The sequence below is a fragment of the Colletotrichum graminicola genome (genome assembly GCF_000149035.1).
Source record: "Colletotrichum graminicola M1.001 genomic scaffold supercont1.46, whole genome shotgun sequence".
NCBI lineage: Eukaryota > Fungi > Ascomycota > Sordariomycetes > Glomerellales > Glomerellaceae > Colletotrichum > Colletotrichum graminicola.
The window spans coordinates 228530-251317 of record NW_007361050.1 but is presented as its reverse complement, the minus strand read 5'-3'; the positions used below and the strand labels follow the sequence as shown (position 1 = coordinate 251317).

The following is a 22788-nucleotide window of genomic DNA, read 5'->3' as shown; positions in this document are numbered from 1 at the left end:
GTCTGGTCATTTAAGAGCAAAGTAGTTGTCCTATTAAGAATCTACGTATGAACTAGAGAAGCAGTAGAAATACCTACCCATCTCAAGTGGTCCGTGCAGGTGCTACGCCACATCTGTGGCGGCTTCCACCGGTACTAGCCACACGAAGCTATTCCAGCTTCATGACAGACTTCTTGTAATTATCTAGAAGCATGTTCGACCCAGATATGTCGACTCCTCGTCACGTATTTAGCTTCATCCCCTGCGATAGGTACCAACACACACAGGCATGAGACTTTTCAATAGTTTCCCAGCTTGGGATGTGCCCATTTCCCCCTGGCCAGTGACTTATAAACCCCTTGCTGGTTTTGGTTAGCGTCGTTCCGAAGCTTCGAGCAACCCCCTCCAAGACGATAAACTGACTGCTGACTTCGAACTGTCACCATCATTGCATCTCCATCTGCTCACAGCATCACGCATCCAAAGTAGGCGCAGTAATGAATGCCACCGAGGCTTACGAGTGGAGATTGGCTACCGAAGCAAATGAACAAAGAGGTATCTGACAAAAAAGGACCAGTCTCGGCCAAGCTAAGCAGTAGTCCAACACAAAAGCCAATCATGCAACATGGCCCTGTGGCCGCCGAGGATGGAAAACAAGATTGAGAGCGAATATGTCATCCCTCACGCCGCTTTCCACCTGCAACGCTTCTTGTTGTGACCCCCCTTCTCATACCCACCCTCTACTCCTTTGATGAGCCGCCTGCATCCAAACCCTCATCCCCAGAGTCGTCATACTCCGAGTCGTTGTACTCGATTTGATCCTCGTGGGCGTCGCTGTCAGCCTCCTCGTTGGCCCCCATGTCGTCCACGCCGTAGTCGGCCACCGCATAGACATCTTCGTTCGCCTGGTCATCGCTGCTGTTGTGAATCGGGGCGAATAGAATGTCCCGTGTCACTGTCTTCGTCTGCCGGAAGAAAGGGTGGTTTTCCTGTAGAATCTTTCCCTGCGCAATGAACCCCATGGGAGTAGACAGAAAGTCCTGGCCCTTACGGCGGGAAGCAAGCCACTCCTGTACAAAGGACAGAGGCCGGTTGGTGAGGCCAGTGGCAGCTGATCTGGCTCCGCTGCTGTGTTGGTTTTCTGCCGAGTCGCTTTCGGAGCCCTCACCTTCCAAGTATTCCAGTAGCGGCAACGATTGGTCGATGCCGAGGAAGTCGCAGAGCTGGTCGTACTCGGACCACTCGAAGTACAGCCGGCCTGCGTAAAGGCCCAGCTCGATCTTTAACCAGCTTGGAGCCCGCCACTGGGTCGGCAGTGTCGGGACGCTGTAATATTTGAGATCGCTGAAATGGAGCATCTTGCGGGTGACGGGTGCAGAGTACACAATCAGGTTCGTTGCGCCGGTAAAATGTGCATCACGAATGATGGACAAGAGGGCCTCTGCTTCTTCGGGCACGACAATCAAAGCGACTTCGGTGACTTGAGACCAGAGCATCCAGTTCACATTGCGCTGTGGTGGATGCTGTTAGGACCAAAACCCCAACATTAAACAAAGCAAGACGACTTTTCCACTTACCAAAAAGTTGTCACTTGTCAGGTCAAAGCTCAGTTTGACTGTTCGCTCAAACTCGGCCGACACGAACAGCTTTTGCTGCGAGGATCTGTCCGAGACCCTAAACCTTTTACCAATGGCTGTCTTGGACAGAGACTTGATAGCTGGGATGAACGTGAGGGCTCCAGCAGGGACTCTGCCCGTTTTCGCGAAAGACTCGACTTCCGGATGCAACCCTGGGAACGAGAGCGCAGGGTAACGTTGAGGCTTCTTGACCTGGCGGACCGTTTCAACCTCGAATGCAATTTCGCGTTCCTGCTCAACCTCCTGCAACGCGGATGCATGCACTGCTCGGCCAGTATCCTGGAAAGCCCTGCGCCTTGTGTTGAGTTCCTTCACGAACGACTTGATCTTGACATGCGACCCTGTCTGCAAGTCACTGGCTCCCTTGGCCTTGCGTTTCGGCTCGTAAAGCTGCTGAAGGCTGTGCTGCTCGTCTTGCTTGATGGTGGCGATGAACTTGTCTCGCTGACACTTGTTCGTGATGAAGTCTGGGTTGCCGATTGTCGCCTGTATTCGACGGCAAAAGTCGATTCCTTGAGAATAGTAGAGAGGCTGCAGCTGTTCGATTCCCTCACACGTATTGTCGAGAAGCCAGTAAATTCTGTGCCTTGGTTAGCGCCGCCTGGACAAATGTACCAGAGCCACATACACGTCGTGAGAATCTATCATGGCTCCAAGCGACTTATTCCGGAGGTCAAGGATGCTTTGATAGACTTCAGGAGGGGCAAAGAAAGTCACGGATTGGGTCGTGCCTAGCTGTCTCAATCGCATGGCGGCTGTGATTCCTTGGTCAGTTTTGCATAATCTCACATCCATCTCGCCGGCACTCACCTTGCACAGTGTGGTCTTTGCTCTGGCCCAATCCGAGCGTTAGAGCGCCTCTGGCTGATGGGGGGAACTTCAGATCAGTTCCTCTGGTATGGGCCTGTGTCATTGTCAACCACACGTCGCGGCCTCGAACCTCGCCAAGGAGTCTCTTGCTCACCTCATCCAAGTAGACCAAGCATCTGCTGAGGTCATCCGCGTACGGGGAGCCTAGAAGAGGCGTGATTCTTCCCGACCGCTGAATGATCGTCGGCTTGTTGCTTTTGTCAAAGAATAGAGCAGCGAGCGCTGATTGGTCAACAGTAAGCCACTGCTTTGCAAGAGTCTCATTGTCCATCTCCAAGATTTGAGCGCCTGCGTCGATGAGGATTTTGATCTCGCGACGATTCAGCTCGTGTAACAAATCCGACTCGCTTGCTCTCGCACCACGGGGCCCAACAATCTTTCGGCACTCACGGGATCGAGCGTGGAGAAGGTACGTCAGGACTTCGGCGTTCGTGTGCGAGAGTCCCGGAAGGTCTTCCTGCTTGATTGTCAAGGGTAGCATGGTTCGGTTATCATTGGTGCCGCTGAAGCCTGTTGTCAGCGCGGACGGTAAAGAGGTCTCGCTGGCGATCCCCTGGCAATCTTGGCTTCCGCTCAATTGTTCGTTCCCGTGAACGGAGAAGAGTGGAATGTCCCATCCGTTGGACTGAAGCTTGACCTTGAACTGTTTGGCGTGCTGCGGAAAGACGAAGTTGTTCATGAAGTAGTCGATGGCGGCAACGTTGTATCGAAGGGCCCTCCAGATATCCGCAAGATGGAGGCTATCGTCAACATTGATGGAGTTCCAAGCTCGAAGGGAGTCGGGAAAATCATCGCTAGTTAGAATCCACTTGTCATACTCGGATGAAGGATCGTCAGACTTGAGCAGGTGCTCGAGCGATTGAGTCAGCTGAGCAATGCTGATGCCGTCGTAGTAAAAGGCCAGGCAAGTGAACAAGATGGCCACGTCTGGGTGTCCCCATTCGGATTGCTCGCTGGGGACGCCCTTTGCGTGGTAGGGCACTGCAATAGGGTCTCTGAGTGGGTGCAGTCCGTACTGAACGTTCCATCTCTTCTTCAACGTCATCATGAGAATGCGATTCAGAAGCACGCCTCGAAGGAGGTAGATCGTTTGTCTCACGCTGGGCCGATCGGGACAAAGCCGACGGATAAGTTGCAGTGTGGCGTCGCGCGGTCTCTCGTTGACAAGGAAATCTCTGACAGCAAGACGTTCGGCGGCGTCGAGGTTCTGCATAGGAAGAATACCTCCAAGTCCTCGAAGCACGTCCGCGGTAAGGCGTTGAACAAGTGCCTCTTCAGCGTCAGACCGCAGGAAAAATAGGAGAGGAAAGCCACCCTTGGCACGTCTCACCACCTCGATTGAGTTGGGAAATACGTTTGCCAGACTATAGCAGTGGTGGTCTACAAGACGCAGGAGGTCCTGTGCGATACGCCAGCGATGAGGATGCCCGTCGACAGTCATCTGAGAACCAGAAGGGTAAATGAGCTGAGTGCGCACAGCGAGAGTGTAATCCGATTCATCCAAGATGTCGCGGCATCGTGTGCGTAGCCAAGTCTGAACGTTGATCATCGGTCCTGCTTCGGGCATCCGGTTGTCGAGGAGACGTTGCAAGCCACTCAACATGAACGACAGGTTGTGCTCTGGCTGGCAAACCATGACCCCGGCTTTCTTCATCATCATTCGGTGGGCTCGGTGATATGCTCGGATGACGTGTTCCTGTGTAGGCGTGCGGCGGGAGAACGGAATGTGACGGACTTGTCGATCGAGCAGACCACCGAGTCTCGCTTGGAGGAGCTGCGCAGTCTGCAACAAGAGAGCCTTGGGAACAACTACTCGGACCAGGTTTTGTCGATTTGCAAGGACCGCAGCGACCATGGGGATGATACAAGATGTTTTGCCTATGCCTGGTTAGTAACAAAATTAAAATAAAATAAAAGCGGATGAAGCCGCATAGCATAGTACAGACCTTGTCCCATGTTCATCTGGAGGACCGAGTTGGCCCCGGAAGCAGGGGATATGGTGGCAAGAGCCACGTCAACCTGATCAGGCCGTATCATTATATTTGCTTCAATTTCGAGGAGCAACCAGTCAGGGTGATCGGATGGGTTCCAGTTGGAGTGCCCCTTGTTGGCCATCTCATCCAAGTACCTTCCGGCGTCGCCTCGCATGTTGGCATGATTTATACGCAGATCTCGCTGTGTACTTGTAATAGCGAGGCCAAAGTCAATCAAAGTCTCCCGAACTGAGCTGCCAAACAAGGCTGGTGCTGCTGTCGATCGCAGCTGCTCGAGGAGGGTAACGGTTGTCACCGCTGGCCAAAGCTGACCTGCCTTGAGCCAACGCACTCGCTGGGTTGAGAGAAGCGCATCTGGTTTCTCGAGAGCTGCTTGAATGGCGGCAAATCGTCGTTGAATAGTCTGCAAAGACAGAGAAATTTCCTTGGAGACAAAAACTGGCGATGGGTTGTCACCAGCGTTCTTCAGGGACTTTCGAGAAATGAAGGCCTCAAGACTTCGTTCCAGGTCCTCTGCGTACCTCTGACGTACCATTGACTTGCTATCTGCAAGGCTCGACACTATTTGTCTTAATTCCGAAGTGGCATCGTTCGAGGGGATGAGTGTAGTCTTGGAGGACATCCAGCTCGGTGCAAGGACATTCGTACCCGAGCTGCGAAGGCGTGAGGACGGCAGTTGAACTGGTTGGTGAATATGGGCAGGGTGACGGGGTGCAGCGGGCGGTTGAGCAGGCTTCGTTGCGCCTGTTTCCTCCATCTTGGGCTGCGGTTGCGCCATGATGGCCGTGTCAACGGCGGGAAAGCCTCTCTTCAACAGATCCGATCTCAGTGACGGTATCTCTCCTCCTCTCAAGCGTTCCTCTAATGTCTCTTCCGCTGGAATGAAACAAGGAACCTCGTACTCGGTGTCGCAATGGTGCGTGTTCAACACGGTCTGCACCGCATCAAGATGGACCGAGAAGTTCATGTTCTCATACAGGCGTTTCCATTCCGGTCGGACGAGTTTCAGGGCACCCTCGATGTCAATCAACAGAGATTTGGACAGTTCGGCGATGTGTGGCTCGGCGCAAGGCCACTGTGAGAGCAAGAAGTTGGCCAGATACTTGCAATCATCTTCCACTCGTTGATCCCAGGCCGCCTGCTCCGCTCTCATGCGTCGGATCTGCTTGGCGCTGGCAAATGAGAGGAATTCTTCGCTGTCGTTTTTCGGTGCGGGCGTCTTGAATGGTCTGATCAATTGCAAGAGATAATCGAGATGAGGGGCTTGATTGGGCTTGAAGTTGTTGTACGAGGGCCAGGGGGGCAATTCAATCGCCTTCAACTCCTTGAATATAGCAAACGCAGTCAGTGCTTTGACAATACCCATGTCGGCTCCGGGAGCATATGATATGGGGGCCAGAAGAAACATGAGAGCAAAGGGACTTTGTTGTTCTTGACACAAACGGGCTAGAGGTCCCCAATTGGATGGAACGTCGAGACCCAGCCGGTCGTTGAGTGACACCTTATCAAAGACATCTGTGTATCCCCCGACCAAGGCACTTTGAGAAAGCTGTTGCGCCAAAGCGCTCGTGGTTGCCATCTTCTCCGGCCAAGTCCGTAGAAAATGAACGAGCTCGAGGACCTGACAATGGCGGGTGTTCGATGGCTTGATACAGTCTCGAGCCGCGTACTCAAGGTCAACATGCTTTGACTGATCTGTGGTATTGTCGAAATAGCGCTCCATCAGCTGTCTGCGGACCATGGAACGGTCATGAAGGTGCATGTCACCAGCAAGCGGTAAAAGACGGGGGTCTGTATCAAGGAGCTCGAAAGTCTGTAGCTCGGCCGATATGGCGAGAATCTGCTCGACGAGAGGCCTGAATCTCTCGTGCTGTACACTTTCGGTCAAGTTGGGATCCCAATGGTCAGTCTTCATAACCTTAAGATCCTTGGGGTAGTACTCATGACGTGGCGTGAGCTGAGCAATCTTGACAAGAACTCTCACCGGACCAGGTCGCAACGGCATCCAGGGTTGGCAGACTCCAGAGGAGAGCCATTGGAGTGCTTCCTCAGTGCCAGTTCGTCCAGTCAGTGGATCTGGAAGTATGGACGACGTATACGCGTGAAGCTGTGCCTTCGTGTAGAGAAGCAGCGGCTCTGGCGCGGACTCGATGCGTCCCAAGTGTTTGTTGATGACGAATTTTCCGTATTCTCCATTTGGAAGTACGCGCACGAGCATACCATCTCGTTCTTGCTTTGCTTGGAGGAGGCCAAGGGGAACCAGGATGCTTCTCTGCTGCGGATCTCGGGGGTTCCGGAAAACCAGCTTGCTCTCTAAACCATACCAGGTCCCGGCATCTTGATCCGAGTCGATCTCGGATCCCAGTTGAGGTGACTCAAGAAGATTTCTTGCGTTTACATAAAACAAGAGTTGCAATCGTTTAATCTCCACCTGGAGGTGCTTCGCTGCGGGTTGGAAAACGAGTAGTTGTCGTCGTAACTCGAAACCGTCAAAGATTCGCGCGACGCGGTTGAACAGCGGACTGTACGTGTCGACTATTCTGTCTTCACCGCAGTGTCCAGGACGCGAGCATGTTGCCTGATGGACATTGATGGTCCAGTTTCGGTGGCTAATGTACCAGATGTCGGCAACAAACGAGATGAAGATTTTGCCGCTGCGAAGATCCAGCCAATGGAAGCAATTGTCGATAAGAGGGCCAGGGAGGTCGGAAGAGTTGTCGGAGAAAAATACATTCCTTTGGATCAGCTGCAGATACTGCTGGCCTTTAGTTGCGCGGATAACGATGGAGCCAGTGTCGTAACCGATATCGATGCGGTAGCCTCGGGGCTTCACTGTCAAAGCTGTTTCCCCGCCTCCCAGTCAGTAGAAGCTCTCACACATTTTGTCAACTTCCGTGTGACCTACTGTAGTCCATGCCAGCCATGTCAGACGGTCGTGTAAGCAAGGCTTGCTCTCCAAACAGCTCCGTGAGGATGGCAGTATGTTCGGGCGGCTTGGGGAGTTTCTATCACACGGTTAGTTGGACATGGGTTGCGGCTAGCTTTGAGGCAGATACTCACCCCAAGGGGTCGGTTATCGACTAGAAGCAGACCCGTACAAGTATTATACTGTACCACCTGCATACGCGCATCCCATCCATCATGACCGTGGATCTCGCACACTACCCACTCTTCCTGTTCTTCCCGAAGGGATGCTATTTGTCGAGGGCGACCGTCGGTTTCAGGCCATACAGTCATGATTGCCGTCCGGAAAGTGTCTGGAGAACGAACGATGGATTTGCGTACCAAGGATGACAGTCGATACGAGAGTTTCAGATCGGAGATGATTGCTTGCCGAAGGACCGGAGGAAGTGCACCGACATCGACCACCAAGTTGTCTTGAACAGTAATGCAACACTCAACGTACGTCTGAAGTGCAGTGTCGTCCAGGAGAGCAAATTGGCTGCCGTGGATAACATATGTGCGCTTGCACAGGATCGCGGCCCAGAGAGCGTACTGCTGGCATCTCCGGGCGGCCTCGTTATCGCTGGCCTTGAAGGTCTCTGTTCGAAGCATCTCCACCCAGCGGAGGCAGATTCCACGAGCCCGAATGATTGCGTCGAAAGCTCCCAGAGAGATGTTTGGGTTCGTAGCCGTAAGCGCGTGTGTTCGCAAAAGAAGGGTGATGACCACGTCCATCAGGTACGTTTCTCGCCAGTTGGCCTGAAGGCTATCCAGCTTCGCGCACAGTTGCTCGAGAAGACGGTCGCAGAAGTGTCTATCACGGAAAACTTTGTGAACCTGGCGAAGCACATCTCCCTTTTCGTCCTCGGGTCCGCTCTGAAGCACCAAATGTGAGACAAGAAGCATCGTGACTTCGCTCGAGAAATTCAAGTTTGTGGAGCCAAGTTCCGTGAGAAGTACGATCCAGCGTTGACTCTTTCCCGTCATTAGTGACTGCATGGCGAGGTATTCGTGAGTGTTGATACCGGGAGGACATGTTGATTGACTCGCGACAATCTCGTACGAAGAAGGCCCCGGTCCGTCAAGCGCATACGCTCTTGATTCCAGAAGCGTGCTCCAAGGCGACTTGTTCGGCAACATTAGGGCAGTGTGGTGAGCAAAAGAGGGTCGGAATCTGGTGCGACCGGTCCATGTCGAGGTGCGTTCATCGAAGTAGCCGAGCTTCAACGCGTTGGGTCTGCAAACCCCATGACGGCCTCCATCCCATTCAACGGGGAAGGGAACAGAGGTGTAATGAGTTGTTTGGACTAGAGATAAAAAGCAAGTTATAAGTCGTCATATTTCAGTACAAAGGCAGGACGGGAAAACTCACAGGGCTTCGTCGTGGAGGCCAGGCCGACCTTCCGGTGACTGTCGCGGAAAAAGGGCTTCAGCTGCATGTAATCTCGCAGCAGACATCGCGGCTTGATCCCTTCGTCGTCAAAATGAGTGGCCAAGTGTCGGAGAATCCACCATGTCGTGTCTCGATAAACAGCAAACTCCTTGGGGCAGGCCAGCTCGAAGATGACTGATTTTGCGGTAGTCAATTCCAGGGGCAGTGGCTCTTCGAAGGTGGTGATGCGCATGTGCTGTGCTGTGCACATCATTGAACAGCGGGGACAGTGAGGGTCGTGCACTTCTTGCCCACGGTAGTCGTGCTCATCGGCAAGGTAAACGCAGGCACTTCTGTCGATACGACTAATCAAGTCATCGTATTCGCGGCTCTTTTTCTTCCATTCCTTCTCCTTTCTGTCGCGCATGTCGTTGGCCAAGTCGATGATCTCTTCATGAATCCCTTTCAGGAACGGAGCGTCGGATGATTCATTATAGTAGCGCTCGGCAAAACAGCCGGGTGATGGATCCTCAAAGATGTTACGGTGACTGGAACTGGCTCTCGCCACACGGGATGACAGAAGGGCTTGGAGGGTTCCGAGTCGCGCCAATTCCGAGAACTGCGGCAGAAGCAGAACGTCAAGCATCTGGGGGTGGAAGACTGGGTGGTACTCTTTGAGCAGCGGAAAGGAATCGCACGCGATAGAATCCATCTTTTGCCAAAGCTCCATGACCGTCAACAACATCAAGCTTTTCTGTTCGGGATTATTTTCGTACATGGGCATAGCTGCATGTACATAATTGAAGATCTGACGTGAAACCTCCTCACAGCTCTCTGCGGCCAATGAGACAAGCTCCATCTCCTTGTTGATCAACTTGTGGTAATCCTGCGCGTATTTGCTGAGGTGATCCTTGGCAGCCTCGGCTGGGCCTTCGTCAGGGAGGTATCGATAGCGCTTCTTCGTGGGGATCCTGGATCTCTGGAGGACGCTTTTGATGTAGCCATGGCTGAGTCTCAAGCTGAGACGAAGATCCTGGCTGAAAGCCTTTCTCGGGAGATCTGGAATGTTCTTGACCAGGGAGAGTCTTTGCTGTTTCAGCACACGCTGGATGAGTGTCGTGCAGTTGTCGATGGCTCCGTTGAACTTGGGCCCGAGAGAGCTGAACAGGTAGTTGTATCGTGCAAGAACATCCCCATCTTGGCAGTGGTCTTTGTCCACATCGAGTTTGACCAGCCGACGGCAAAGCTTTTTCTGGAGGAATTGAAGCTGTTCCACACCAGCGAGGTGGGAGAGGCTCGCGTCAAGAAAAGTGGCGAGGACGACGGCGATGAAGAACTTGTACTCCAACTGGCCTTGCTGGCAACGCAACTCGGACGCAAGATAGCGTTGGATGGCGACGCGGAGAACGAGGTAACAGGGCAGTCTGCGCCAGGGCTTCTTGGCGCGGTCCCAGCAAACATCATCATGAACACGCTTCCTGAGGAGCTTTGGGGCGATTCTGCGACCATTTTCCTCCAGGATAGCCATAAGAAGGGATGTGATGATGGAAGGGTCGCCGGTGTTGCGATACTCGAAGACAGTGGCGCCGGCTTTGAAAGCAAAGGCGGCGAAGTCCTTGATGGTCTCGAGGGACGCCTGTTCGATGAAGTTGGCGAGGCTCAGCTGGAAGTCAGGTTTGGCGAAGGTGATGTACGGAACGGCGACAGCAATGCCGGGAAAGTCCCAGAGCAGGGCGCTTTTTGCTGCAAGGACGTTCTCGTTCTTGGCGGAGGCTTCGAAGGCCTCGAAGATGACACTGTCATTGAAGATTGGGCTGTATTTTTTGGTAACTGTCAGTGGCGTACCATGATGAGGAAGACAAAAACACTGACTCCTGGGCTCTGCGTATGATGAGACCAGCATTCTGGGTCTCGATATGGAGGACGATGCAACCCGAAGGGCCAAGCAGTTCAAGCTCGCGAAGTAAGCTGGCTTTGTCAATGCGGCCTCCTCGGTAGAGATCGTTGGACGCCACAAGCATTTGACTGATCAATCTCCAGGCATTCCGGGATGGCGTCTCGTTGTCCGGGAGTTGGGACATGACTTTGGCGGCGGCGGCCATCCGCTCAGCGAGGGCCTTCCTGACCAGATCGGCTTGCTGGTCGGATTCTTGTTGGTGCGGTAGTTTCGCGGGCAGCACCAGATGGTTGTACAACGCGCCATGAATGGCCGCTGGGGAGACCAGCGACGCATCCATGGCTGCAACGGTGAGCCAAGTCCAGGTTACGTAGCTGGCGGTCGTTTTGCTTGTGTGGTGATACTCGGCTTGATCTCGACGAGCGCTGACTCGGTAGTATGTTCGAGATGCGAAGATTTTGTGTGAAAGGGAGGAAAGTTAGGTGAGGAAAGGAAGAAGAGAAGGTGAAGAAGAGGCCCAAATCGCAAGTGAGAATAGTGGAAGTAAGGATGGAAAGAGAGGAAAGGTGGAAGAAGGAAGGTGTGTTGGTGCGTTGGTGCAGGTGAAAAGTGAGGCCAGGGAGGAAGCTGCCAAAAGTGGGGCCCAAAATGAGAAATGGTAGTAGAAGCAGGAACAACCAGACGGGCGGGAAGGAGGCAGGAGTCAACAGACAGGAAGGAAGGATAGTGAGTAGGCACCCATGGAGGCAGGGACACTGGAAGGCAGAACAAGAAGAAATGAGGTTTTCAAAATGGTTATGAGATTTCAATCTTAGACTGCAGTTCTTTGATATGGATTTGAGTGAGAAAGCAAGAGAACAGCCAACAAATCAAACGAGGACAATGGATGGTGAGGTGACAGGGGTATGAAAGCAATCAAAGACCAACAACATCATGTACATGAGAGCAACCAAGGAACAACAAGCAGTTTGGCTCACTTTTACTCAATTAAACCACTTTTCATTCCCGTTTGTCAACTTACCCTTGTCATGTGCCGGTGGTAAACGGATGCCTACTGTCGATATTTCTCAGGACAGGTCTGCGCTAAGTCGAGACTGTATGCCCGCCTCTCATATCACCTCAAGGTAAGTTAGACACCTGAATAAGCGTGAAACAAGGACACCTGGTGAGGACTGTCAGGCACCAGCTGAGAAGTTGGAACTTGAGTCTGAAGCCAAGCAGCCTCGGCGAAACACCAGGCATATGCCATTATGCAGTGAAACGGTCAGTATTTGAGGAGAGACATGTCATGCTATTTCTCTCTATAGCTAGGGCGGTGACTACCTCACTTGGTGCGTCCGTCGCTGATAGCCGTTTCGTCTCATAGATTGTGAGTAATCCGGGTTCCGGAATAACATGTAGTTCCTGCTTTGTGATGCCGGAGTTGGGAACCGATAAATAGAGAGCACAGCACTACTACCAGATATTTGACTCTGCAGAATGATTTTTACAGAGCAGACACAGTTTCACAAACTCAATTGAGACTCTTTTCATAACATATCGGAACATGTAGCGACTCATGCCCGGTTATAATCTAGCCCATGGAATGTCAGTAGTTTGCCATGCCCTTCAGACGTGGGACGTTGATCTGAACTTTCTCAGATATTTCCAAGATTTATGAATCTTTAGTCAAATATGTAATCAGATTAACCTCCCTCAACTACCGATCTCCATAAGAGGGACTTGACGTCCATGAGTGAACCGTGAAAACGTCAACCTTTCAGCTGTTCAAACCAAAGTTCACCTCACTCAGGACAAAAGTCATCACTAACTACCGTTTCAAATGGCTCTCAATAGTATCCAATTTATCCAAAATGAACCGGCAAATCAAATAAACGCTACAAAACGCCGAATGTGAGATGGTATAATCTCGTCATAACCCTTTCCCCCGCTCAGCACGACATTAATAACCCTTCAGAAAGCAATCGCCTCGTCAAGCAACATGCCCTTGTCGCCCATCCGGCCACTGCCCTTGCTGCAGAACTCGATGGCCGAGCACAGCTTCGAGTCTTCCTGGGTCGCGCCGGCGCTCTTGGGCAGCCTCTGCTGCGCCGGCCAGATCTCGGCGCCGGCCTGCTGCTCCTTGCGCCAGTGCTCGGTGATGACCTCGCGCACCGTCTTCTGGAAGAAGAGCGGGCCCTTCTCCATCTCCGGGTGCAGCTCGCCGTTGACAAAGATACCGGCGTTGATGTTCTTCTGGGCGTTGGCGCAAAGGTACTTGTCCTCGGACATGATGCGCTTGTACATGTCGCTAATGACGTTGAAGTCGGCGTCGCTCGAGTTCTTGTTGCGGTACACCTCGTATCGCATCACGCACTTTTGGGGCCCGCTGGGAACGAAGCGCTGGATGAAGAAGAAGTGCGGGCTTGGGTGGTGTTAGCGATGACAAGACGTGGTACACGGATAGCAGCAGCAGCAGCAGCAGCAGCAGAGATGGGTTCACATACGAGACGTTCATGGAGGCGTTTGGCCAAAAGTAGGTGGCGGCGACGCGGAAGCCCTTGGCGATCTGCTCCTCGGTGGGCTGGCCAAAGTGCTGGATGTAGGCGTTCTGGGTGTTGACGAAGTACGAGTTGAGGTCGGCGATGGAGGGGATATCGGGATGGGCGGTAGGGCAGTGGTAGCACTCGTTGTAGTTGTCGGCCAGGATCTTCCAGTTCCACTCGCCCTCCATCTCCCACTGGTGGTCGAACTTGTAGTCCTCGAAGTTGTAATGCTGGAACCTCTCCTGCTCGTCGATGCCGAGGAAGTCATCGTTCCACGCGATCTCGGGCGTCTCCGCGGCGTCGAGATTGACAAAGATGAAGCCGTTGCGGTCAATGTGCATGTGGATAGGGAATAGGTTGTTCTGCGATTTGTCGAAGCCGGCGAGGTCCTGGTAGCCGGGGGCCTTGGCCAGGTTGCCGCTCAGGCCGTAGGACCACCCGTGGTATTTGCAGGAGAAGGTGTAGCTGTTGCCCTCGTCCTTGGTGACGACCGGAAAGGCGCGATGCCGGCAGACGTTGTGCATGGCGTGATAGTTTCCTTTTCTGTCGTGGACGATGATGAAATCGTAGCCGGCAACGTCATATCGGATCCAGTCGCCCGGGTTGGGGATTCTGGACTTGTGGGTTGTGAGGAGCCATTTCCTGGAGAAGATGGCGCGACGCTCGAGCTCGTACATCTCCTGAGATGTGTACCATGACGCCGGCAGAGCCCGGACGGGGGTCTTGTCTTCTTGGGCAGGCTTGGTGCCGCCGAGGCCGAAGTAGTTCTTGAATAGTGACATTGCTACTAATCTAGCAATGCTGGTGTAAGTCGATTCACTGGTAAAAGAGATGGAATAATCGAAAAGAGGCCTGGAGCTCGGTAATCTTGATCCAAGATGAATCTGATGAGGGTGGTCTGATTTCTACTATCTGAAACCTTATGCTCAAAGACGATGGTCCTTCTATATAGTCATGATAGGCATGGCCGGTCCATCAAGGCTGACCCTTCGCCCTCCCGTATCACCCACCCTCTTGGTGTCGAAACCCAATACTTGGGCCGGCCGGTGCTCGATGTCGCACACCGAACGCCTCTGACGATTCCGTGCACTGGATGCCATCAGGTGGTTATCGACGCGGTCGTTGTTCCGATCACATGACCGGCAAAAGTACCTCGCTGGGCCGATGAGTATGCCAGACGCCGTGGTGTGGGATTTAACGGACCGAGCCGCGCTCCATGGTGGCAGTATGCCGGGGGCCCTTGAGGGCAGTGGAGATAGGATCCATCCATGATGCGTTGTTGATGCCGAGCCCACACCCCTCCGGGCCCTCCGGGGAGGGGAGTCTAGACTTTCATGTGTGAGGAGCTTTGGATCCGGCTGCCTATCTGTGATTTCTGACGATCCTGCCGGCTAACATAAGCACCCCAAGTTGCCCGATCCATGCTTATCACTACTCCAAGCAGTCAGTTACTACTCTCGAATGCTCAGCTCCCGGCACATCAGCTTTCCTGACGGGCCATCCTTACCGCATGCGGTAACTTTTGACTGAGTGCTCTTCATTGGACAGACCCAAGATCCCCCGACCCCGCATTATCGACTCCCGGGCAGTATTCTTACTCCATTGGCAACCGGCAGCAACACGTTTTCTGAACTCGCCCCTGTTCCAACTCGCCCAGCATCGTGATATCCAATACGTAGGCCCCGGCTGGGCAACGTTAAGGCACTGTGTTCGTCCCATTCGCTGCACGCTGCACCGCTGGTAGCGTCTGGGCATCATGTCGCCGTCCACGAGTGCCCCGGCCACGGCCTCCTTTGCCAGCCATGCGACAGAATAATGCGCCACGTTCCGGAACAACAAGCACGGCAATATTCTCAAGTCCGCCGGGCTCTCCTTCGTGTCTCCTGCGTTGAGGGTGCAGCTACCCGCGAGTCAACAGCCATGTCACACAAACACAGATCGAGAATTGTTCGTATCTATCGCCAATTCGCCATTGTGTTGTCTGCATCTGATGTTCCAAAAGGATGACTCCTGGATCCGGTAGGGGCCAATCTCTCACTTTCAGGGCGTGCCCAGGGTCTTATCGGCGTCTGGCCGGGGGGGACCCCTGGTTTGTGAGAGTGACGGTCCAACAGAAACCTGCGCAAAGGCGAGACAACGCCCATGATCAGCCGGCAACGCCTCCAAGACCATCTGGTGATGCTCGTATCCCTGGGACAAAGAACACCGGTCCCGGATAGCCGGCGCCATCACGTGATCGGCATCCGGGAACGGTGCCGACATCGGGACACTGCCGGCCCATGAAGGCGCGGGGGAGGGGGAACACCACATGAGTTACCGATAAGTAAACCGTTGTCTGGCATTCGTGTAAAGTGACGATGTTAAGACGCTGGATGTATCATCCAATATAATTGTGCCCGTGTCTCCGTACCGTCTTGGAAGAAAACTCGACCGTCCTGTGATCCCCCCCCCCCTCCCCCGCCAGGTCTGCAAGAAACCCCTTTGGACCATTTTCCGTCCCCTTCCGCCCGCAGATCCATGTCATTCTACTTCTTCGACAAGATGGACCAAAGAGAACACACATCCTACCTCATTGTCGGCGCTGGTGTGTTTGGTGTGTCTACCGCCTATCACCTTATCAAGAAGTACCCCGGCGCATCCGTGACCCTGGTCGACAAGGATGCCTTCGACGCCGACGAGCGCGTAGCCGCCTCGTGGGACTGGAACAAGGTAGTCCGCGCCGACTACGACGATTTCACGTACTGCCAGCTGGCCCTGGAGGCACAAGACATCTTCAAGAGCGACCCGCTATGGAAGCCTTTTTTCCACCAGACGGGCGTCTACTGGATCTGCCGTAGCGACTACGCGCAGAACGTCATTGACCACCACAAAAAGCTCGGCCGCAAGGACGACATCATCGCTTTGCCGGTGTCGGAAGCCCGCAAGCTGTATGGTGGCCTTTTTGAAGACGCGGATTATTCCGGGGCCAAGGAGGTTCTTGTAAACCGCGCGAGCGGCTGGGCGGCCGCCGGAGACTGCTTACGCGCCGTCACACGTGAAGCCGTCAGACTAGGTGTCAAGTACGTGACTGCGGAGACTGCATCTCTCGAGTTCGATGAGCGCGGGAGCTGCACTGGCATCAAGACGACAACGGGTGAGACGCTGGCGGCTGACCACACTATCCTTTCCACGGGGGCGTATACTCCCAAGCTACTGGAGTTGAGTGCGGCAGAGAGCGGTCTGGCCAACCTCCGGGCCGGGGATCGCATTCTCGCAGCTGGCATCACCACCGGGATGGCAGAGCTCGATGAAGACGAGTACAAACAGTATGCGAACATGCCCGTTGGGTTCCAGGGATACACGGGACACGGTACGTTTCTCATATCTTATCGCCTGCAAATTTTCTTTTTTCTTTTTCTTTTTTCTTGTCTGGGACTAGCTGCTTACAGTCGAACTAGGCAAGCCCTTCATCGGCAGCATCCCGCCGACCAAGGACAGAGAACTCAAGTGGTGGGGAGCCAAGATCTTCACTAACACAAAAGAAATCCTGCCCGGCCGGCACGTCTCTGCGCCGCCGCCGGCGAAGGATTACAGCCAGTGGAAGGTCTCGCGGCAGCTGAAGCAAGACATCGCCGAGCAGAGAGACCTGTGGTACGGTAGCAAGAGCGCGAACTGGAAGATGACCAAGCACCGCATCTGCTGGTAAGTGACAGCGGCATCGGCATACGGTTGACTTTCGGGCCGCTCCCGCTAACGTTACAAACAGGGACGCCTTCACAACCAGTTCGGACTTTATCATCTCGCCGCACTCGGCAGCCAAAGGTTTGTACCTCGCAACCTGCGGCTCCTTCCACGGGTTCAAGTTCTTCCCCGTGCTCGGCAAGTATGTCGTCCAGATGTTGGAAGATTCGCTATCTCCCGAGCTTAAGACGAGGTGGGCATGGGACCGCGAACGCCCCGATCACCTGCAGAACCCCGAGTATCCCAACTCGGAGCTGAGCGATCTGTTGGATCCGGTGTCGAAGCTGTAGTCTGTTTTTTTGAGCGAACTGATTTCCATGGCGGCAACGGCGTAGATCCACAGCGCACTTAGATGGCACTAGGCTTCCTTCATAATCCAGGGGTTTCGAGAGAGGGACGCCTTTCCACTCCGGGCACCGTGTGTACGCAAGGTAGGCCGCACGATGGTTCATAGCAAGTGGGTAACGAAGACGATGCGCATTACTCGGCGCACATGAGTTATGACAACCTGTTTTGAGCGAGTGCCGATGCCAATGGTCCATCAAAGTACTGCAACGTGTCGTCAAGCCCTGGAGCTAATGTACGATCAGGGAACACTTGTCACAGCAAGGCAGGCACAGAGTTCTAGAAGCGCACTTCCGAGGACAATGGGGCAGTACGGCGGTTCGGCATCTCGGTGTGATGCAATTTCAGAACTGCTTGATGAGTTTCCAAGAGCTGGCATTAAACCGTTACGAAAAACAGAAGCAAGAGACGGAAATGTGAGACAACATGTGGCTGAAGACCCCTCCCCCCCCCCCCCCCCCCCCCGTGTCAAATTGCAATCGGCAACTGAAAGAGTTTATGCACGCCTGGTGGCTGACTATGAATGTGGACCTTGTTGGCGGAAAGAGATATACTAGGTGTATGTAGATGTTGGATCGCGATGAGCCGTCGATCTATAAAGACTGGCTCACGGCTGTAAAGGGATGTTTCACGTGACCATGGTTATAGTCTTCAGCGCTCTTATCTCTTTCGGGTCTTCTCCACCCCAGGACTACCTATCCCCCTGCTTCCCTTATCGAAGGCTTGCTTGTCTTGTCCACGGTTGGTTAGTCAGTAATACTGGGAAGAGGGGGGGATGCCGATGCACGGTCACCTCACTTATCGGATTAGTCGTTAGGGTGCGGGGTTACGCTGCCAGGGGGTAAGTGTTTATCATCTGTGCATATCCATACAAAGTATTTAGTGGAGGTGCTCACTCTTCTTGGGCCAGTTCTTACAAGTGAGCTTCGTGTTTTGCCCGGCCGTGAGATCCGTCAATGACATGCCGCCAGAGGAGGGCTCTATCACTACAGCCGGCTTGAGGGGGAGAAGACGTTCACATCATGCTTGTCTTACTTGCAGGTCCGCGCTTTCTTGTTTCCCGGAGGGCACGCATCTTTCCGTTGGGGAGGGGCGTCCACGCTGACATCTGACGTAGGAGGAAGAAGACCCGGTGTCCGGGCGAGAAGCCGGCGTGCTCCAGTTGCGTCCGGCTCTCCCAGTCGTGTACCTATCCCGCGGTGAGACCATCGCAGAGCGGTCGATCGGTAGGTTCACCACACGCCCTTCTTAAACGACTGATGGAAGACGCCCTTACCACCGATAGGATGAGAGGCTACAAACCTTGGAAGAGAAACTGGATCTCCTCCTCAGCGGAGGGGGCTTGTAATACGGCACCGCACACGAACATGCTAGGTTCAGACCGTCTGACCGGGTTCTTAGACCGAACCACCCCCCCCGTCATGGACAAGCGCAACAGCAGGTATCGTACGACGAAGTCACCGACACGTCGGACAAGTCATTTTCAGCGACGCCGCCGTCTCGTAACGCCAGGCCGAGCTACCTGACCGACAACAGCAACAACTCGTCCGTCGTCTTCGACCCGAACGACATGGCCACGGGCATCGACCTCTACTTCAAGTACTGTCATCGCCAGCCGATCTGGTGCTTCGAGAGGGACGAGCTGGGCGACTACGACTCCCTTCCGGAGGAGCTCGCCAGCAGCATCTTGGCGCTCACGTCGCGGTTCTCTGAAAAGCGAGACCACATACAGCTGTACAGCAGCAATGCCAAGACCCTGATCATGCTCCGCATCGCCAACGGCACGGTGAACATGACGACCATCGAGAGCCTGTGTCTTTTGTCATACGCGTCGTTCATAGGTGAGTAACGACTCCCAGGATGAGATGAGATGAAATATGAGATGAGACGTAGTAGCCCTCGATGCTGACCCGCGCAGACGGCAATGTCCACCTCGGCCAGTTCCATCTCGGCCTTTCCCTCCAGCTCTGCCGGTCCGCCACGTTGGACATGGAATCGTCGTATGCCGTGAAGGATCATACAACTGATCGCAAAAAGAGGCTGTTCTGGAGCCTGCAGTTGCTGGAGCAGTCCTACGGCCCGCAAGGCGGCCTCTTGAGCTTCCCAAACGACGTGCGCCGGCCCACGCTACCGACCAGCGGGAACCAGACGGAGCTGGACTCATCTTGGGCGCCGCCGCTGCCGCAAGATGACCTGGGCACGTCGACCCCGAGCGAGCCGGGCATCTGGAACACGGGCGTCTGCCTGGGATGGGTCTGGAGCCAGGTCAGGAAATACGTCTCGGACTGCGCGCGGAACATCCTGAAGGAGCCTTGGCGGAACGACTCGACGTACGCCAAGGTGCTCTCGGACTTTCTGGAGACGGAGAACAGGATCCCCATGTGCCACCGCTACGACTCGGTCAAGTTCTACGAGCGCAAGATGGACGAGCTCAAGATGAACCGCGACTACTGGGCGCCGTGGCTCAAGGAGCAGTTCACCTACCATGCCATCCCAACCGTTCTCAACCACCCGTTCCTCTACATCGTCGGGGCTCAGCACAACCCGAACCTGGGGATCCCAAACACCTTCTGGAGGCGGTCGTCAGAGCAGGCGCTGCTCCACGCCACCTGGATCGTCCGCATGATCGACATGGTCGTGGACAAACAGGTGCCGCTGGTAGACCCCTTCTTCGGACACGTCGCCGCCATCGCGGCCACCGTGCATCTCTACTACTGCTGCGCCGCCGCGGCGCGGTTGAAGCACAAATCCAACACGGATTTTGCCAAGTGCAGGAGGTTCCTGAAGAGCTTCATACCATGTTCGGCGGCCTGCGGTGCACTGGTGAGTTGAACTTCCGTTCGCCGACCTTTTCTTTTTTTTTTCTTTCTCCCCCGAGGAACCTTGTGAACTCTAACGACGCGCAGGATCGTAACTTGGACAGGATGACGCGCATCGCCGCCGGGAGCGAGAACATGGACGTCGAGGACTGGATGCCGTCCAAGATCTACCTCAGCGTGCCCCTGATGTGGGAGATTCTTCAGTTCAACTCGACGGCGGACTCGCAGGGGATCCCCAGCTCCGGCCTCCTCGACGCCTCCCTCACGCCCGCCGTACCGCCCATGGACACGAGCGACAGCTCGACGCTCGAGATCATCGTCGCCACCTCGCCTGAGATCACCATCAACATTGCCGACGGCGGGCAGGAGGCGCCGACGTCGTCGTACAAGAAGGCGCCGCTATCGTCGTCGGGACTGCGTAACTCGACATCAACAAGAACAGCAACTACTACTACTACTACTACGACTACAGCGGCGTCGTCGTCGTCGTCGTCGTCGTCGAGGGCGGCCGTATTCGATCCGCCAAGTGTCGAGCAGATTGACAGTCTGACTTTCAACACGACACCTTGGCTGTATGCGGACCCGTCACAGCTGGTGGGCATCGGGGACATGAGCTTTCCGCCGTCGGAACCGGGCAATGCATGGTGGGAGGGCGAGAACTTTAACAGTATCATGTTTAATCAATTTTAGCAATGGCCATTCTCTCTGATTACCTGACTACCTGTTCACCGTATGCCTTTCGAGGATGGACGTGCTATTTGCATCTGATTAATCCTGACTCCTGAGTTATAATCCTTGAAACATCACATAGCAATAGGTAAGATCAGGTGCGAAAGACCGGCCAGATGCTGCATCATCAGAAAACATGAGAGAGATCACTGCACGGAAGAAATCTCCGTTCCCCGCACACGATACTCGACCTAAAACCAACCGGATAGCCGATGCCAGCCAGCCATGGCATGACTTGAAAAGCCACGAGGACACGGAAACGCCAATCAAGAAGCCATGACACCAATATTATTATGTAACGTGGTTCTCGATTTTTCATTCTTACGTACCTCAACCTCGACTTCAAGCTACACCCATGTACAGCAACGCCAGGCCGCGGCTCACGCACTCGGAAGGCCGCTGTGATCCCCCCCCCCCCAATGCAGTGGATCATGCGGGGAAATAGCAGGGATCAAGTTGCCACCTTGAGGAGGGGTCGATCAGCAAAAGGGTTGGATCCAAAGGCGTTCTAGACCCGGAAGCGTCTTTTGGTTAAGGCAGCACAAGTTCCAAGGGTCCGGCCTGCGGAAGAAACGCACTGGGACGCATCATGCCACTTAGATACGTGTACATAGTAAGGGGGCGGGCAGCAACTCGGTTGGAAGTGTGGCGGGATGAAAAGGGTGTGTTCATCTCCTCAGTTATCCTCCTCTCACTGGTTGGTTACCCTCCGGCCTCCGGGGTCGTCTCACCGTCTACCAGTAGGTTTAGGTACCATTTTCATGCATGCCAAGTCCAGGGTCCTAAGCAAGACCGTTTTGTCTCAGGAGTGCCCATCCGAGCCTTACCGTTTCCGTGGGTGTGCATTTGAAAGAGAGACCAACTCATTATCATCGGAGACATATCTACGCAGGGTGCGGTGCAGATCCGTCACCACGACTGCTTGTTCCGAACCCCCCCGCCCTCGTCCCAAGTCTCTGTCCAATGCACCGTCAAACTCGAGGGAACTCTTTCCTTCTCGGCAGCGATAACGGAAACACTGCTTCTCTTCTGCTTTCTTATTATGGTCTATCGACGCTTTCGCAAGGGATATGACTCGATAACAATCTGCTACCACCGGATACCACTTGTTGGCTCGACGCAGCATGCACGTCCGATATGCCAGCGCACCATCACGGATGCCAAGTGCCGCTGACCACAGCCTGGAGGAGGCACCCTCCAATCCGAGCGAGACAGCGTTCATCAACGATAAGCGCATCTTTTGACACACGGCCCAGGGACCAAGGAGCGTTTCCGGTGCCGTAGGTAGGTTGAAGCGTCCTGTGCAACCCTGCGTTTGTGCCGCCACTGTCTCGGACCGGCTGGGTGGCGGGCTCGCGCTCCACCCTGTAGTGTAGATGGACTATCGTCAGCTTGCCTGTCAAAGGATCATCGATAGCAAGACAGGTCATAGCAGCCCTGGTGCGATTGTAATGGCCTTTGGAATACAGCCTTTCAAGGCGAAACAGGCTTCGCAAAGCTTCGGTGCGCGGTTGACCCGGCAGAGCCAACAAAGTTGATACCATGTTCTGGCACGGGCCATTACTGTTCATGCAGACCGTAGACGGGACAACTCCAGTTGAACGAATTGCTATACGCAGTGTTTGCCACGAGAAGGAGACATGCGTGAAGGAGCGCGGCCGCGCAGGCTATTGATGTCCAACGTCCGGTTAACGAAGGGAGGTCAGGGAATGGTTGATGCCCGACAACTAGCAGGGTGAAAGGCCCGCATCCCACCACGGTCTGTTGGCGTTATCTCTCCATCATCATGATGGCGAAACGTATCAAGGCAGATCGCCATGACATTGATAAGGCCAGCTAATGGAAGAGACGCCATGTGGCGGGGTAGCGGCGACATGACCGAGCTCGGAGCTGAGGTCATGTCCCGTCCGGCGTTGCTCTTCTAACCCCAGGGGGGTTGGGGTTGGCAGGACACCACC

The 22788-nt window shown here is 54.3% G+C and overlaps 4 protein-coding genes across 4 annotated transcripts; 2 read left to right on the top strand and 2 right to left on the bottom strand.

The window, feature by feature from the left end:
* Positions 1-719: 719 nt before the first annotated feature.
* On the bottom strand, positions 720-11032 carry GLRG_09249 (uncharacterized protein; the record flags this gene model as incomplete). Its single annotated transcript, XM_008099934.1, has 11 exons — positions 720-1490; positions 1557-2196; positions 2245-2371; positions 2427-2520; positions 2581-3024; positions 3082-4364; positions 4433-7321; positions 7386-7485; positions 7541-8730; positions 8796-10609; positions 10668-11032. The coding sequence occupies 11 exons, from the start codon at positions 11030-11032 to the stop codon at positions 720-722; spliced, it is 9717 nt and encodes a 3238-aa protein (XP_008098125.1).
* Positions 11033-12645: 1613 nt separating this feature from the next.
* GLRG_09248 (Rieske domain-containing protein) lies at positions 12646-13999 on the bottom strand (the record flags this gene model as incomplete). Its single annotated transcript, XM_008099933.1, has 2 exons — positions 12646-13096; positions 13179-13999. The coding sequence occupies 2 exons, from the start codon at positions 13997-13999 to the stop codon at positions 12646-12648; spliced, it is 1272 nt and encodes a 423-aa protein (XP_008098124.1).
* A 1759-nt stretch (positions 14000-15758) lies between these two features.
* On the top strand, positions 15759-17227 carry GLRG_09247 (FAD dependent oxidoreductase; the record flags this gene model as incomplete). The annotated part of the gene is made up of 3 exons (XM_008099932.1): positions 15759-16566; positions 16655-16898; positions 16963-17227. 3 exons carry the CDS (start codon positions 15759-15761, stop codon positions 17225-17227), a joined length of 1317 nt encoding a protein of 438 aa, XP_008098123.1.
* A 1476-nt stretch (positions 17228-18703) lies between these two features.
* Positions 18704-20791, top strand: GLRG_09246 (uncharacterized protein; the record flags this gene model as incomplete). Its single annotated transcript, XM_008099931.1, has 5 exons — positions 18704-18728; positions 18770-19123; positions 19201-20105; positions 20189-20519; positions 20574-20791. 5 exons carry the CDS (start codon positions 18704-18706, stop codon positions 20789-20791), a joined length of 1833 nt encoding a protein of 610 aa, XP_008098122.1.
* Between the last annotated feature and the right edge of the window lie 1997 nt (positions 20792-22788).